Source organism: Lacerta agilis, chromosome 8 (assembly GCF_009819535.1).
Source record: "Lacerta agilis isolate rLacAgi1 chromosome 8, rLacAgi1.pri, whole genome shotgun sequence".
In the NCBI taxonomy this organism is placed as follows: domain Eukaryota; kingdom Metazoa; phylum Chordata; class Lepidosauria; order Squamata; family Lacertidae; genus Lacerta; species Lacerta agilis.
In genome coordinates this window covers 79323864-79341681 of record NC_046319.1, presented here as the reverse complement: position 1 = coordinate 79341681, position 17818 = coordinate 79323864, and the positions used below count along the sequence as shown (strand labels likewise).

Genomic DNA, 17818 nt, shown 5'->3' with positions numbered 1-17818 from the left:
TGCTAACCAGTTGTTCAGCAGAACGGCTAGTTCGAAATGGATGCCAGGAGGCATGTTAGAAGGAAGATTATATACACAGCACGCAAAGACTCATAAAATGCCACAACACTCTTCCACTTGCATCAAGAAAGGTTAAAGTGGCTTAATGCGGATACAGACTCCTCTGAAATTACCTGGCGGTGTCCCAAGAATGCCCAGGTCATTTGGCTCTCATATGTCTCACTTTGATACCATGCCCATGGCAACCAGGACTTCCATGGGACTGTTGACATTTCAATCCCATATCTTACTTCCCTGGTACCAAAAGATGTCAAAGACCTTTGAGGAAATATGTGAGTTCTCACACGGATGCTAGCTCAACTCCTCCCTCTTTCTCAAAACATCACCTGCCCTTCTAGGGTCAGATAAGGCTTTACACACCAGAGCTTTACACACTGCAGGAGGGTGGCATGAGGATTACAAAAGGCAGGCACACAATAATCAAGCTTGAATACATTCTATCGAAAAGGCTAAATGCAATTAATACTAGGACACTTTGAATAGAATCAAAATCTATAATATCTAATATTCAATCAATGTTCACAAGTTTTACACCAAGTCCTTCCTAAGAAAGCTCAGCAGGGACAGTGACCTCATCAGTGTCGCCAAATCACTCTTATCCCTCACCCCAGGCATGACGGGAAGAAAATATTCAATGAATGAATAAATCTTTATTTGCGCCCTACCAATAAAACAACAATACGATATACGATATACAAAGAATAAAAATAAAAAGTCTGTTATATAAAATACATTGTAGGGTTTTGAGTCAATAGTCAAATAGTGGATCTTATTCTAACTGTCTCAGTTAAAAAACTTGCAACCTTTGCTGTCACCTGCTCATCTTGATCTGCCAAGAGAAAGGAAACTGTGAAGAAGGCATTAAACACCTTGGCCAAGAACTTGCAAGTCACAGATCTGGGTACGTAGTAGGAATTAATATCGGGCACCAGATGTGGCAAATAACCCAGCTGCAACCCTCACGTCATACAAACTGAAGTCTCCTAAAATTAAATCTGTATAAAGTCACTACTTTACTTTGCCCCCAATGTGGGTTTTTTGATGAGAAGCTAGGCGGGCCCTGTGACTGAAGCTATTTCCACATTCTTGGCACTGAAATGGTTTCAGCTCGCGGTGAATTCTTTGATGGATCTTGAGTTTGCCTTCCTCAATGAATCTCTTTCCACATTCCAAGCACTGATAGGGTTTATCTCCAGTATGAATTCTCTGATGGACAGTAAACTGGTTTCTGCTACTGAATTGCTTGCCACACTCTTGGCACTGATGTGGTGTCTCCCCTGTATGAATTGTTCGATGGGTCATGAGGTGGCCTCTTTGAACGAAGCTCTTTCCACATTCCAAGCAGTGATAATGTTTCACCCCTGTATGAATTCTTTGATGGACAGTGGCTGGCTTTTTCTTCTGAATCTCTTTCCACAATATAAGCAGTGATAGGGTTTATCTCCGGTATGAATTCTTTGATGGGAAATGAGACTAATTTTCCAAGTGAAGCTCTTTCCTCATTCCAAGCACTGATAAGGTTTCTCCCCTCTATGATTTCTCTGATGTACAGTAAGCTGGCCTTGTTGACTGAAACTTTTTCCACATTCCAAGCAGTGATAAGGTTTCTCCCCTGTATGAATTCTCTGATGTACAGTAAGCTGGCCTTGTTGACTGAAACTTTTTCCACATTCCAAGCAGTGATAAGGTTTCTCCCCTGTATGAATTTTTTGATGGAAAGTTAAACTGCCCTTTTGACTGAAGCTCTTCCCACACTCTTGGCACTGATAGGGTTTCTCCCCTGTATGAATTCTCTGATGGACAATTAAATTGCCCTTTTGACTGAAGCTCTTGCCACATTCCAAGCACTGATATGGGTTCTCCCCTGTATGAATTTTCAGATGTACAGTGAATTGGCCTTGGGTACTGAAACTTTTTCCACATTCCAAGCAGTGATAAGGTTTCTCCCCTGTATGAATTCTCTGATGTACAGTAAGTTGGCCTTGGATACTGAAACTTTTTCCACATTCCAAGCAGTGATAAGGTTTCTCCCCTGTATGAATTCTTTGATGGAAAGTTAAACTGCCCTTTTGTCTGAAGCTCTTGCCACACTCTTGGCACTGATAGGGTTTTTCCCCTGTATGAACTGTTTGATGGGCCATGAGGTGGCTTCTTCGAACGAAGCTCTTGCCACATTGCAAGCACTGATATGGGTTCTCCCCTGTGTGAAGGCTCTGATAGACAGTAAACTGGCCTCTTCTACTGAATCTCTTGCCACACTCTTGGCACCAATGGGGTCTCTCTCCCTTATCAATTGTTTGATGGCCCTTGAGGTGGCCTCTTCGAACGTAGCTCTTCCCACATTCCAAGCACTGATAGGGTTTCTCCCCTGTATGAATTTTTTGATGGAAAGTTAAACTGCCCTTTTGACTGAAGCTCTTCCCACACTCTTGGCACTGATAGGGTTTCTCACCTGTATGACGTCTCTGATGTACAGTGAGGTGGCTTTTTATTCTGAATCTCTTTCCGCACTCCAAGCAGTGATAGGGTTTTTCTCCAGTATGAATTCTTTGATGCAAAATGAGAGTAATTTTCCAAGTGAAGCTCTTTCCACATGCCAAGCAGAGATAAGGTTTCTCCCCTGTATGAATTCTTTGATGTACAGTAAGCTGGCCTCGTTGACTGAAGCTTTTTCCACATTCCAGGCACTGATAAGGTTTCTCCCCTGTATGAATTCTCTGATGGTAAGTTAAACTGCCTTTTTGACTAAAGCTCTTTCCACACTCTTGGCACTGATAGGGTTTCTTCTCAATGGGACTTCTTTGATTTGAAGTGGAATGGGAGCTCTGACTGAAGCTCTCTCTGCACTCGGAATATGCATATGAATTCCCCACTGTGTGGATTTTGTGGTCTCCCTCGTTCTTCAGCTCCAATTCATCACCACCTGCAACTGAGAGGGAAAAGGATTACAGCCTCAGGAAGCAAAGGAGACCAAATCATGGAGCAGTGCTAATTAATGCTTGTGACCCAGGAATAACTAAAGGCAGTTAGATGTGAGGTCTTCCTACAGAGTTCACTCCTTGAGACTGAAAAAGCCTTGTTATTTTCTGGGATGGATTCCGTTAGGCCCAATCTGTGCCAGCTGGGGGAAAAATACGCAGGGCTATCTTATCTCCCCAAGAGGCTCTTTGGCTGAGCTCATTTCTCGCTGCGCAGCAACCTGCACCTCTGGTGGAGAGGAAGGAGAGGGGTCACCCTTCCTCCTCCTCCTCCTCCTCAGGCCGTTATTGTGCTGCTGCCCACTGGTGAAGGGGCCCTGATGGGAGGCTGCGAGGATGAATACAGGCCAGCCCTTCAAGAGCAAGTGGGGGGCCATCATGGAGGGGGATAGGCATGATGATAATAATATTTGTAATAATTTTATTATTTATAACCCGCACATCTGGCTGGGTTTCATGCTTCGAAAAGGCAGAACTGGAGGAATAATATTGACAGGGAAAGCAGTCCAAACAAGGCTTGCTGTGGGAGTGTCAGAATCCCAAGTGCTGTGGGTGCTGCTGTTGAGCCCCACTGAAAAATCAAGAGGTTCCTCCCATAGAGATATGTCTTGAATTTCAAAGCAGATAGGATGATCCAAGCGGAAGCCTTACCCAGAGAGTCCAAGATCCCACTATTCTCCTCCATGACTTCCTTATGGAGAGCTCTCTGGTCAGGATCCAGCAACGCCCACTCCTCATCTGTGAAGTAGACAGCTACATCTTCAAAGCACACTGGACCCTAAAAGAAAAAGAGAAAGGTTGTCCTCTTTGACAACATCAAGGTGGACTCTTACACTTCTGGTCTGTTGTCTTCTGCCTCTGGATTGATGTTATGTTTTAATGGGATTCTTCTGCACATTTCATTCTGGACACATTCCCATTTGCCCCATGGAAGGATCCCCTTTCTTCTTTCCCTGTGTTCTGCTATTGCCGGGTGGGGAGGACCCTCCTGATGCCCTATAGACACCTTTAAGTTGTGCAGGGGGGGCAATGACAGGGGGATGAGAGGGGGAAAGCCCCAGTGCACGACTGATGGTGTGAATCCTGGCCACTGTTTGGTATGGTGTGTAAACTGCTTAGAAGCCTATTTGAGCATCCAACCCTTCTTTCCCACCATTCCTCTGTGTCCAACCCGCCCATGACATCCTCTTTCTCCACATGGCTCCTTCCTCCTACCTGCTCTGGTTCCACAGGGGCAGCGTCCCCTTTGCCACCAAGAAAAGATGGACAAACAGGTCTTGCTGGCATCGTTCTGTCTCCTACGAGAGAAAAAGGTAAGTGCATGCTTCACTCAGAGGGAAAACTACAGGTGGGCCTTCAGAAAAGTAAGAGTAGCCACGTCAATGTGGACGTTTGTACCCATTTCACAGATTGGTTGTGCAAAAATACACCTCCTCTCCTCTGGGCTCTTGGCCCCCTGTGACCTCCACCAAAAGATGAGAATAATTCACGGATTAATTTCAACATCCACAAAATGGAGAAAAAACTCCTTCCTCCTTACCAAGTGGCCTGTCTCTGGAGTCCAACGGAGTTCCCTCTACCTGAGACGAATCCAGACCCATTTCTGGAACCTGATCCTTCCCCTGCAAGAGCAACAAGCATTCAAAAGAATTAGATTAGAAGTGGAATGGCAAAGGACACCAACACTTTAGGGGTATCGGATATCATTCCTCCGATGCTTTCCAAAAAAAGGATGACAGAATGAGTAGAGAATTGGGGGATACTCTCCCTCAAGTTCGGAGCCCCTTGGGAGTATCCAGAGGAAAGTCTCTCTCACCTGCTTTCTCTCCTCTGCCTGACTCAGGAGGAAACCTTCGGCCAGGGCCACCGCCTGGGAACTGGTCTCCGCTCCACATTCCCTCACCCAGCTCTCCATCTCTGGGGGAAGGACAGTCAGGAACTGCTCCAAGATCACCAGGTCCAGCATCTCAGCTTTCGTGTGGGTTTCTGGTTTCAGCCACTGACGGCAAAGGTGGTAGAGTCGGTTGCAAACCTCTCGGGGTCCTTTGGCCTCCTGGTAGCAAAACCGCCCCAGATGCTGGATCTGCACATCTGAGTGGTGGGTGTCCTCCTCACCCAGGATCCTTTGGACAGACTTCCCCCAGAATCCTCCATGGCTAAGAGTTTGGATGGAATGAAGTCTTCCTGCTTCAGGCCCAGCTGACTCTTGCTCTTCCATCTCTGTTCTCAGGACACCTCCAAGAAATCAAAGGAATTCCCTACATCTTCTGCCAAGTTCTGCCTGTCATAATGAGAGGTTTTAGCAAATCCTAAAAGGAAACACATTTTTCTGATATAAAAATAATACACAGTCAGGTGAATAGAAATGTTCCCTGGGCAAGCGAGGAACCGGGCCTGGACTGCACCAAAACTCAGACTGAGCTTTGAATGGATGAGTGAGTCATCTGTGTGATGGCCTGGGAGTCAGACTCAGATGCTGAATCTGAGGGATCCCAGCCTGCACAGGATTCCCCGCCTCCAGAACCAGCTGAGCCAGGGCCAGGGCTTGAGCCTGAAGGATCCCCACCTGTGCTGGATCCCCAGGTGCAGGCATCAGCAGAGTCTGCTCTGGCTCCTGATGGGAGGGAGGACCCATTGCCTGCAGGTGCTCCACTCCCAGCCTCATCAGAGGAAGCTGGGTCCAGTAACCCACCAGCCTCTCCTGAGCTGCAGAAGCTCAGGACAAAGAGGCGAAGAGAGCTAAGTGCTTACAGGAGGAGTGCTTGCCTCCGGGCCCAGAGGAGAGGAGTGTCTCCAGAGGATCGGGGCCGCCCTAAGCATAGGGTCAGATAAAAGCTAACCAGCCCCAACCCCTGGGGCCAGCACAATCTGTACTAAGTGTAACTGGGACCCAAGGCAATCGTGGGGGTCCCTCCCACCCCCAAATGTCAGGGCACATTTCTTTCCTGCTTCTGCCTCGTGTTCCAGCACTTGCAATCTCCCACATTCTCAAGACTCCTGGGGTGGGTCCCTCTTTCTTTATTCTGAGGGCCAGATCTTTACCTGGCCAACCCTGAGAGCCAAGTGGGTGGGGCCAAAGAACAGGTGGGTGGGAACAAATAACTCAAGGGCAGGTAGGGTGAATTATTAAGTGTAAAATCTAAATGGTCTGTTATGGTAATCTGAAATCGGAGGGTGAAGACTGTAAGTTTTATTTTGTTCTTTTTTTAATAAGAAAAGGGATATTTGGAATTTCATGTTATTAGCAGCAGTATAAGGGATAGAAGAAGTTAGTATAGATCTGTTATAAGAATAATTTGTTAAGATTTAAGGATTTACTATTAATTACTACAGAATAAGATGATTGTTTATTATTAATTATTAGCTAATATTAGCTATTAAAGATTAAGATGATTGTTTATTATCAGCTATTATAGATTAAGATGATTGTTTCTTTAAATGAATTTAATTTTTAGAGAGACGTTGTTATTAAAGTAGATTATGGACTTAAAACCGAAGATGAAAAGGCAGGGGAAGTCAACTGTCAAGATTCAGAAATAGAAATTTTTCTTTATGTATATGAATAAGAAGAAGAATCATGGCAATATTTGTATTTGTTTTATATTTGTAGGTGTGGGTGTGGGTATATGTTTCTTTATGAAAATGTCAATGAATTCTTATTAAAAAAACAACAACAAATAACTCAAGGGCAGGGCTGGAATCATCCTTACCTCTTGGCCTCCCTCATTCCATGCTCCTGCCTCTGAGTCTGGAATGCTCTCTGCCACAGATTCCCCCCACTCACTAAGCCCCCTTACCTCTTCAGCTTCAGATTCCTCCTCCTCCCAGTCTTCTCCCTCTGACCAATCATCATTGCCCCAAACCCCTCCCCTGGCCCACAGCTGCCTTCCCTTGGGGTTCCCCAGCTGCTTCCCCTCACCATTCCTCTGTGCCCCTCCCTGTCCATGCAGCTCCCGCCATACATCCTTTATTCTGTTATCACCCGGTTGGGCTCTGCTTTCCTTTTGGGTGAAGACAGTCCAGTCTCCTGTTCTCTCGGGTGCCAACCTGGAGCCTCTTTTGGGAAGCCCACCAGCAAGGCTGGAGCCCAGGTGCAACTCTCTCTCAGAAGCATGGCTGCCTCCAACTTTGGGGGGCAGGAGCCATCGCTAGCCCTCTGCTCCTCCCTGAATTGGCCTCATCCTCCTCTAAAGCCATCTGGCTTGGTGGCCATCCCTTCCTCCTGTGGGAAGGAGTTCCATGGGTCCAACGGAGCACTGTGACATAGAAGGACTTTGTTTATCATAGAGGACAAGGTTTTAGTTCTACCCCCAAATGTTTCCATGAACATGACTGATTCCTCAATCCCAACGGGGTTCCTTTGCATGCCCTTTTCTTCCTGACTCAGTGACCCCCCCCCTCCCCAAAGGAGAAAGGGGCGTCTTGATGCAAAGGAAGAAGAGAGTTACAGACCTCCTCCTACCTGCAGCCTCCCTGGTTTTGGAGAGACGAAGGGGGGCAGAACCTCTTGGGGATCCCCCTGCAGGAGCTGAGCAGGCTCCCCATGGACCCGCCCCACTTCTCCCCCAATGCACCCTAAGGCAGAAAAGAGAGGAAACTCACCAGGTCCCTGAAGGGAAACTGAGGCAGCTCCTGTGGAGGAGAGGATGGACCTGGGAAAGAGGGAGGGGCTTTTGCTCGGGAGGACCTCGCCCCCCCTTTATTTCCTGTCCTCTCTAGGAATGCAGCTCAGTTCCCTTTTAACCCAAGGTGGAGCAAACCAACTTCACATTTTCTCTCTCAACCCGAATAAGGCAGGAGAGCTCAGTAGAAAATATGTCTCTTTGATGTCAGGGTCTTGGGTTCGAGCCCCAGGTAAGGCAGGAGAGCTCAGCTGGTAGAATACTTTGATCTCAGGGTCTTGGATAGGTCAAGAGATTCCTACGTGGCCGGGGGTTGGGCTAGATGACTTTGGGGGTCCCTAAGAAGGATGCCTTCGTGGATGGCCTTCTGCGCTGTTCCTTTGAACCCTTGCAAAGCAGAGCTCCCCAGGCTCCCTTTGTGGGATGTAAAAGGACAGGGGCAGTCAAACCCAACTTCCTTATATGGAACTCTACAGTTGGAAGTGAACTCCACAGTTGGGAGCTTCCAACTGTAGTCTCCATGTCGCTGGTCAGTTGTCGTGTTGATCTCTAAGACAGTTTAAAAGCAGCATTATTAAAATGCACCATTGGCACTAGGCCAAAAGTAAAAAGAGGGACTTTCTCTCAAAAGGAGAAAGTCACCATATGTATATTATTTAGTAACTTTTAAGCCTGCCTCTAGGATCCTGTGTGTGACTAGATGATTACTTGTAAAGTAAACGTTATACACTTTACCAAACACTGTGAAGTGTCTTATTGAAAGAGGGATAAAAAGGGGAAGACACCAGGACAATATTTTTAATGACTCTAGCGAGTCTATGCAAACTATCTGCTGCGCATATGAAGTAAAAAGGGAATGTTAGATCTGCTGATATTATCGAGCTTGTAAACGCAAGTTGGGATAGGATATCTAAAACAATATATCCTCTCCCACATCCCTCAACATTCCCACACCCTTCTCTCTCTCTCTCTGTGGATCCACGCAGCCAGAGGGGTCTTCTTTGGGGGACATTCCTGGCTGCCCCGCACTCTCCCCTGTAGTCCGGGGACTCCCCCATCTCCCCAAGGCAACCGAAGCGGGAAGAGAAGGGAGACTCACCGGATCCCAGAAGGCGCCACCGAGGCAGCACTTGCGGTGCAGGGAGACAACAGCCCCCCTCCTTCTCCATGCAGAAAGGGATGGGGGACCCTTTGCTCTGGGGAGCCTCCTCCCTTTATTCCCGGTCCTCTCTAGGAATCCAGCTCAGTTCCTTTTAACCCTTTGCACTCCCAGCTCCCCCCTCCCTCTCCAAAGCATGGTGTGCACGCACGGGGGTCTCCTTTGGGGGACCCTCTGGGCTGGCTTCTGAGCTGTCCCCGCCCTTGGAAACAGAAGCAGGAGGAGCACGGAAGGTCCGGAGGGGGAGAGGCTCTGCAAGGACATCCTCCTGGGGGGCCTTTTCCTCGCCAAGCTCTCCGGGCACCAGCCTGGCTTTCCTTTGGATGCCAACAGCACCCTGAAAGGACAGAGACCTGAACTCTGAGGTCAAACACTGCCTTAAAACCGCACCAGCCTCTTCCCAACCCCATTTCCTTCGGTATTACTGTCTTGTTTTTTCTTCCTAATAAAGCATTTCCCTTTTGATATTACTAATTTTCCAAATATAGACAACCCTTCTTGTGATATCTGCAAGCTCTAGATCAGGGGTCAGCAACCTTTTTCATTCGTGGGCAGGTCCACTTTCCCTCAGACCACGTGGTGGGCCAGACTATATCTTTTTTGGGGTGTGTGAAAAGGAACAGATTCCTATGCCCCACAAATAAGCCAGAGATGCGTTTCAAATGTACACATTCTACTCATGTAAAAACACGCTGATTCCTGGACCGTCGGCAAGCCACATTTACAAGCGATTGGGCAGCATCCGGCCAACAGGCCTTAGGTTGCCTACCCCTGCTCTAGATAAACCTATATAGAACAATTTGTATCACCAGGTAGAACTACAATCTGTCAGAAGACATTCAAAAACTGAGGCGCAAAATAAAAAATGGAAAAACATGCAGCGGAAAACTTCCCGATGTCCAAGGAGCGTTGGAAAACTGAAACAATTACTTCTAGGTTTTTGGCATTTGAAAACTGAACGTTCAGCTTCGAAGACGCTAAAAAAACCAAGGTTCAGCTGTATATCAAATAAACTTTATTTGTCTAGTATCCTTCAGATGTCAGTATAAAACCTTGCTTCTCCCGCCTTACAATCAGCGACGGAAATGAGCATGGAAACTTTGTACCAGGGATTCAACATTCTATCGAAAAGGCTAAATGCAGTAAGTACTAGGAGACTTCGAATAGAATCAAAATCTGTAATATCTAATATTCTATCAACTATCACAAGTTTTACACCAAGTCCTTCCTAGGAAAGCTCAGCATGGAAAGCAACCTCATCAGTGTCGCCAATTCACTCTTATCCCTCACCCCAGGCATGACGGAAAGAAAATATTCAATGAATGAATAAATCTTTATTTGCGCCAGCTACCGGCCATACCAATAAAACAACAATACAATATACAAAGAATAAAAATAAAAAGTCTGTTATATAAAATAAGGTACAATGTAGGGTTTTGAGTCAAGAGTCAAATAGTGGATGTCATTCTAACTGTCTCAGCTAAAAAGATTGCAACCTTTGCTGTCACCTCAAACAAAAAAATTCCTTCCAGTAGCACCTTAGAGACCATCTAAGTTTGTTCTTGGTATGAGCTTTCAAGTGCATGCACACTTCTTCAGGTATCTCTAAGGTGCTACTGGAAGGAATTTTTATTATTTTTTATTTACTTTTCACTAGGGCAGACCGACACGGCTACCTAACTGTAACTTTGCTATCACCTGCTCATCTTGCGTATGTACTAGGAATTACCGGTACTATGGGTCACCAGATGTGGCGAAGAACCCAGCTGCAATCCTCACGTCATATTAACTGAAGTCTCCTAAAATTAAATCTGTATAAAGTCACTACTATAATTTGCCCCCAATGTGAGTTCTTTGATGGGAAGCGAGGCCGGCCCTGTGACTGAAGCTGTTTCCAGACTCTTGGCACTGATGGGGTTTCTCCCCTGTATGAATTCTTCGATGGATCTTGAGTTTGGCCTTCTCAATAAATCTCTTTCCACATTCCAAGCACTGAAAAGGTTTCTCCCCTGTATGAATTCTCTGATGGACAGTAAGATGGCCTTGTCGACTGAATCTCTTTCCACATTCCAAGCACTGATAGGGTTTCTCCCCTGTATGAATTCTTTGATGGATCTTGAGTTTGGCATTATCAATAAATCTCTTTCCACATTCCAAGCACTGAAAAGGTTTCTCCCCTGTATGAATTCTCTGATGGACAGTGAGCTGGCGTCTGTCAATGAAGCTCTTTCCACATTCTTGGCACTGAAATAGTTTCACCTCGCTGTGAATTCTTTGATGGATCATGAGTTTAGCCTTCTCAATGAATCTCTTTCCACATTCCAAGCACTGATAGGGTTTCTCCCCTGTATGAATTCTCTGATGGATCGTAAGTTTAGTCTTCTCAATGAATCTCTTTCCACATTCCAAGCACTGATAGGGTTTCTCCCCTGTATGAATTCTCTGATGGACAGTAAGATGGCCTTGTTGACTGAAGCTTTTTCCACATTCCAAGCAGTGATAAGGTTTCTCCCCTGTATGACTTCTCTGATGGATAGTGAGCTGGTTTCTCAGAATGAATCTCTTTCCACATTCCAAGCAGTGATAAGGTTTCTCCCCTGTATGACTTCTCTGATGGACAGTGAGCTGGTTTCTCAGAATGAATCTCTTTCCACATTCCAAGCACTGAAAAGGTTTCTCCCCTGTATGACTTCTCTGATGCACAGTGAGCTGGTGTCTGTCAATGAATCTCTTTCCACATTCCAAGCACTGAAAAGGTTTCTCCCCTTTATGAATTCTCTGATGTACAGTAAGATGGCCTTGGTGACTGAAGCTCTTTCCACATTCCAAGCACTGAAAAGGTTTCTCCCCTGTATGACTTCTCTGATGTACAGTAAACTGGCCTTGGTGACTGAAGCTCTTTCCACATTCCAAGCACTGAAAACGTTTCTCCCCTGTATGAATTCTCTGATGGGAAGTTAAAGTGCCCTTTTGACTGAAGCTCTTTCCACATTCCAAGCACTGAAAAGGTTTCTCCCCTGTATGAATTCTCTGATGTACAGTAAACTGGCCTTGTTGACTGAAGCTTTTTCCACATTCCAAGCAGTGATAAGGTTTCTCCCCTCTATGACATCTCTGATGGACAGTGAGCTGGTTTCTCAGAATGAATCTCTTTCCACATTCCAAGCACTGAAAAGGTTTCTCCCCTTTATGAATTCTCTGATGTACAGTAAGATGGCCTTGGTGACTGAAGCTCTTTCCACATTCCAAGCACTGAAAAGGTTTCTCCCCTGTATGACTTCTCTGATGGACAGTAAGACGGCCTTGTTGACTGAAGCTTTTTCCACATTCCTGGTACTTACAAGGTTTCTCCCCTGTATGAATTCTCTCATGTACAGTAAGATAGCTTTGGTGACTGAAGTCCCTTCCACATTCCAAGCACTGAAAAGGTTTCTCCCCTGTGTGAATTATCTGATGTACAGTAAGCTGGCATCTGTCAGTGAAGTTCTTTCCACATTCATGGCACTGATATAGTTTCACCTCGCTGTGAATTCTTTGATGGATCGTGAGTATGGCCTTCTCAATGAATCTCTTTCCACATTCCAAGCACTGAAAAGGTTTCTCCCCTGTATGAATTCTCTGATGGGAAGTTAAACTGCCCTTTTGACGAAAGCTCTTGCCACACTCTTGGCACTGATAGGGTTTCTTCTGATTGGGATTTCTTTGATTTGAAGTGGAATGGGAGCTCTGACTGAAGCTCTCTCTGCACTCGGAATATGGATATAACTTCCCCACTGTGTGGATTTTGTCGTGGTCTCCCTTGTTGTTCAGCTCCAATTCATCACCACCTGCAACTGAGAGGGAAATGGATTACAGCCTCAGGAAGAAATGGAGCCCCAAATCATGGGGCAGTGCTGATTAATGCTTGGGACCCAGGAATATCTAAAGGGAGTTAGATGTGAGGTCTTCCTACAGGGTTCACTGTCTGAGATTCAAAAAGCCTGGTTATTTTCTGGGATGGATTTTGTTTGGCCCAATCATGGGATCTGTGCCATCTCCAATGTTGCCCGCCTCTTTTGTCAACCAAGGACAGAAAAAAGCAAGAACAGAAACAAAAAATCTGACAGAAGCTACTTGAACTTCCTGAATCACTTTGAAGCCTACATAGAAGGCGTCCTTGTGCAGTTTAGAGGAGCCTGAGAAAAATACGGAGGGGTATCTTATCTTCCCCAGAGGTCTTTGGCTGAGCTCCTTTCCCCCTGCGCAGCACCCTGCGTCTCTGTCAGCCCTGGCACTATGAGGGGAAGGAGAGGGGTCAGCCTTCCTCCTCCTCTGGAGGCCCTTCCTGTGCTGCTGCCCCCGGTGAAGGGGCCCTGATGCGAGGCTGTGGTGCTGCAGACAGGCTAGCCCTTCAAGAGCAAGTGGGGGGCCATCATGGAGGGGGATGGGCATGATGATAATAATAATAATTGTAATAATTTTATCATTCATAAGGCGCACATCTGGCTGGGTTTCATGCTTCGAAAAGGCAGAACTGGAGGAAGAATATTGACAGGGAAAGCAGTCAACAGTTTTCCAAACAAGGATTGCTCTGGGAGTGTTAGAATCCCAGGCGCTGTGGGTGCTGCTGTTGAGCCCCACTGAAATATCATAGGTTCCTCCCGTAAGAAATATGTCTTGAATTTCAAAGCAGATAGGATGATCCAAGAGGAAGCCTTACCCAGAGAGTCCATGATCCCGCCATTCTCCTCCATGACTTCCTTGTGCAGAGCTCTCTGGTCAGGATCCAGCAATGCCCACTCCTCATCTGTGAAATGGACAGCTACATCTTCAAAGCACACTGGACCCTAAAAGGAAAAGGAAAAGGTTGTCCTCTTAGACAACATCAAGGTGGACTGTTAAGACTTTGCTCTGTTGTCTTCTGCCTCTGAATTGATGTTATGTTTTAATGGGATTCTTCTTCTGCACATTTCATTCTGGAAACATTCCCATTTGCCCCATGGAAGGATCCCCTTTCTTCTTTCCCTGTGGGCTGTTTTTGCCGGGTGGGGAGGACCCTCCTGATGCCCTATAGACACCTTTAAGTTGCGCAGGGGGGCAATGACAGGGGGATGAGAGGGGGAAAGCACCAGTGCGTGACTGATGGTGTGAATCCTGGCCACCGTTTGATATGGTGTGTAAACTGCTTAGAAGCCTATTTGAGCATCCAACCCTTCTTTCCTTGGCGGTTCCTCTATGTCCAACCAGCCCAAGACATCCTCTTTCCCCACATGGCTCCTTCCTCCTACCTGCTCTGGTTCCACAGGGGCAGCGTCCCCTTCGCCACCAAGAAAAGATGGATAAACAGGTCTTGCTGGCATCGTTCTGTCTCCTACGAGAGAAAAAGGTAAGTGCATGCTTCACTCAGAGGGAAAACTACAGGTGGGCCTTCAGAAAAGTAAGAGTAGCCACGTCAATGTGGACGTTTGTACCCATTTCACAGATTGGTTGTGCAAAAACACACCTCCCCTCCTCTGGGCTCTTGGCCCCCTGTGGCCTCCACCAAAATATGAGAATAATTCACGGATCAGTTTCAAAAATCCACAAAGTGTGATTAAATGCAGAAAAAACTCCTTCTTCCTTACCCAGTGGCATGTCTCTGGAGTCCAACGGAGTTCTCTTTACCCGAGACGAATCCGGACCCATTTCTGGAAACTGATCCTTCCCCTGCAAGAGCAGCAAGCATTCAAAAGAATTAGATTAGAACTGGAATGGCAAAGGACACCAACACTTTAGGGGTATCAGATATCATTCCTTGGATGCTTTCCAAAAAAAGGATGACAAAATGAGTAGAGAATTGGGGGATACTCTCCCTCAAGTTCGGAGCCCCTTGGGAGTATCCAGAGGAAAGTCTCTCTCACCTGCTTTCTCTCCTCTGCCTGACTCAGGAGGAAACCTTCAGCCAGGGCCACCGCCTGGGAACTGGTCTCCGCTCCACATTCCCTCACCCAGCTCTCCATCTCTGGGGGAAGGACAGCCAGGAACTGCTCCAAGATCACCAGGTCCAGCATCTCAGCTTTCGTGTGGGTTTCTGGTTTCAGCCACTGACGGCAAAGGTGGTAGAGTCGGTTGCAAACCTCTCGGGGTCCTTTGGCCTCCTGGTAGCAAAGCCGCCCGAGATGCTGGCTCTGCACATCTGAGCGGAGGGTGTCCTCCTCACCCAGGATCCTTTGGACAGTCTTCCCCCAGAATCCTCCATGGCTAAGAGTTTGGATGGAATGAAGTCTTCCTGCTTCAGGCCCAGCTGAGTCTTGCTCATCCATCTCTGTTCTCAGGACACCTCCAAGAAATCAAAGGAATTCCCTACGTCTTCTGCCAAGTTCTGCCTGTCCTAATGAGAGGTTTCAGCAAATCCTAAAAAGAAAATACATTTTTCTGATATAAAATTAATACACAGTCAGGTGAATAGAAATGTTCTCTGTGCAAGCGAGGATGAGGCTTGCTAGGAACCAGGGCTGGACTGCACCACAACTCAGACTGAGCTTTGAATGGATGAGTGAGTCATCTGTACTAAGTGTAACTGGGACCCAAGGCAATCGTGGGGGTCCCTCCCACCCCCAAATGTCAGGGCACATTTCTTTCCTGCTTTGCCAGATGTTCCAACACTTGTAATCTCCCATTCTCAAGACTCTTGGGGTGGGTCCCTCTTTCTTTATTCTGAGGGCAAGATCTTTACCTGGCCAACCCTGAGAGCCAAGTGGGTGGGGCCAAAGAACTTGAGGGCAGGGCTGCCTTGCCTTGGGGGTTCCCCAGCTGCTTCCCCTCACCATTCCTCTGTGCCCACCCAGTCCATGCAGCTCCCTCCTTGCATCCTTTATTCTGTTATCACCAGGTTCGGCTCTGCTTTCCTTTTGGGTGAAGACAGTCCAACCTCATTTTCTCTCGGGTGTTAACCTGGAGCCTCTTTTGGGAAGCTCACCTGCAGAGCTGGAGCCCAAGGGCAACTCTCTCCCCGTGCACTTCCCAGCACCTGACATTCAGAAGCATGGCTGCCTCCAACTGTGGGGGCCAGGAGCCATGGCTAGCCCTCTGCTCCTCCCTGAATTGGCCTCACCCTCCTCTAAAGCCATCTGGCTTGGTGACCATCCCTTCCTCCTGTGGGAAGGAGTTCCATGGGTCTAACTGTGCACTGTGACATAGAAGGACTTTGTTTATCATAGAGGACATGGTTTTAGTTCTACCTCCAAATGTTTCCACCAAATCTAATGAACGTGACTGATTCCTCAATCCCAACGGGGTTCCTTTCCATGCCCTTTTCTTCCTGACTCAGTGAAGAGAGTTGCAGACCTCCTGCTACCTGCAGCCTCTCTGGTTTTGCAGAGAGGAAGGGGGGGCAGAACCTCTTGGGGATCCCCCTGCAGGAGCTGAGCAGGCTCCCCATAGACCCGCCCCCTGCAGCCCACTTCTCTCCAATGCACCCTAAGGCAGAGAAGAGAGGAAACTCACCAGGTCCCTGAAGGGAAACTGAGGCAGCTCCTGCAGAGGAGACGAAAACCCCCTTCCCCCTCTTGCAGGGAGGAACCTGGAAAAGGGGGAGGGCTTTTGCCCGGGAGGACCTCGTCCCCCTTTATTTCCTGTCTTCTCTAGGAATGCAGCTCAGTTCCTTTTAACCCTTGCATGGTGGAGCAAACCAACTTCATATTCTCTCTCTCTCTCTCTGAGGAGCGCAGGAGGAGCCACGTGAAGTGAAGAAATCAACCCGAATAAGGCAAGAGAGTTCAGCTGGTAGAACATGTGTCTCTTTGATCTCAGGGTCTTGGGTTCGAGCCCCATGTTGGGCAAAAGATTTCTGAGTGGTCGGGGGTTGGACTAGAATAGATGACTTTGGGAGTCCCTAAGAAGGATGACTCCATGGCCCTCGTGGCTGGCCTTCTGTGCTGTTCCTTTGAAGCCTTGCAAAGCGGATTTCCCCAGGCTCCCTTTTCTCTCTCTCAGGAGCCACGCAGCCAGAGGGGTCTTCTTTGGGGGACCCTCCTGGCTGCCCTGCACCCTCCCCTGCCGCCCGGGGACTCCCCCATCTCCCCAAGGCAACCTAAGCAGGAGGAGAAGGGAGACTCACCGGATCCCAGAAGGCGCCACCGAGGCAGCACTTGCGGTGCAGGGAGACAACAGCCCCCCTCCTTCTCCATGCAGAAAGGGATGGGGGATCCTTTGCTCTGGGGAGCCTCCTCCCTTTATTCCCGGTCCTCTCTAGGAATCCAGATCAGTTCCTTTTAACCCTCCCCCCCTCTCCCTCTGCAAAGCATGGCGTGCACCCATGGGGGTCTTCTTTGGGGGACCCTCTGGGCTGGCTTCTGAGCTGTCCCCTCCCTTGGAAACAGAAGCAGGAGGAGCACGGAAGGTCCGGAGGGGGAGAGGCTCTGCAAGGACATCCTCCTGGGGGGCCTTTTCCTCGCCAAGCTCTCCGGGCACCAGCCTGGCTTTCCTTTGGATGCCAACAGCACCCTGAAGGGACTGAGACCTGAACTCTGAGGTCAAACACTGCCTTAAAACCGCACTAGCCTCTTCCCAACCCCGTTTCCTTCGGCCTTACTCTCTTGTTTTTTCTTCCTAATAAAGCATTTTCCTTGTGATATTGTCTACTTTCCCAAATAAAGACAACCTTTCTTGTGATATGTGGAAGCTCTAGATCAGGGGTCAGCAACCTTTTTCATCCGTTGGCAGGTGCACCGTCGCTCAGGCCATGTGGTGGGCCAGACTATATATATATATCTATTGGGTGGGGGTGGGGGTAATGAAGGAATTCCAATGCCCCACAAATAACCCCGAGATGCGTTTTATGTAAAAGGACACATTCTACTCATGTAAAAACACGCTGATTCCTGGACCGTCCACGGGCCAGATTTAGAAAGCGATTGGGCAGCATCCGGCCCCCAGGCCTTAGGTTGCCTACCCCTGCTCTAGATAGACTTACATAGAACTATTTGTATCACCATGTACAACTACAATCTGCTCCGGAAGACATTCAAAAACTGAGGTGC

General features: G+C 47.7%; 4 protein-coding genes across 4 annotated transcripts in view; all 4 read right to left on the bottom strand.

The window, feature by feature from the left end:
- Positions 1 to 4416, bottom strand: part of LOC117051818 (zinc finger protein 850-like) — an 87183-nt gene extending 82767 nt beyond the window's left edge. Inside the window, exon 1 of the mRNA XM_033158502.1 lies at positions 4254 to 4416. Within this exon, the coding sequence (XP_033014393.1) occupies positions 4254 to 4361 (108 nt within the window). The 5' untranslated portion in view covers positions 4362 to 4416. The remainder of the gene's footprint in view (positions 1 to 4253) is intronic.
- LOC117051820 (zinc finger protein 420-like) lies at positions 1216 to 2858 on the bottom strand (the record flags this gene model as incomplete). Its single annotated transcript, XM_033158505.1, has 1 exon — positions 1216 to 2858. A coding segment is annotated over one exon (1299 nt), but the record flags the coding sequence as incomplete, so codon positions are not given.
- A 121-nt stretch (positions 4417 to 4537) lies between the features above and the next one.
- Positions 4538 to 16364, bottom strand: LOC117052073 (zinc finger and SCAN domain-containing protein 16-like). The gene is made up of 3 exons (XM_033158799.1): positions 16284 to 16364; positions 4855 to 5347; positions 4538 to 4660 (listed from the first exon to the last, which is right to left on the bottom strand). Exons 2-3 carry the CDS (start codon positions 5254 to 5256, stop codon positions 4538 to 4540), a joined length of 525 nt encoding a protein of 174 aa, XP_033014690.1. The 5' UTR covers positions 5257 to 5347; positions 16284 to 16364.
- On the bottom strand, positions 10484 to 15096 carry LOC117052072 (zinc finger protein 260-like). The gene is made up of 4 exons (XM_033158797.1): positions 14887 to 15096; positions 14423 to 14504; positions 12479 to 12646; positions 10484 to 12412 (listed from the first exon to the last, which is right to left on the bottom strand). The coding sequence occupies exons 1-4, from the start codon at positions 15094 to 15096 to the stop codon at positions 10647 to 10649; spliced, it is 2226 nt and encodes a 741-aa protein (XP_033014688.1). The 3' UTR covers positions 10484 to 10646.
- Positions 16365 to 17818: the final 1454 nt, after the last annotated feature.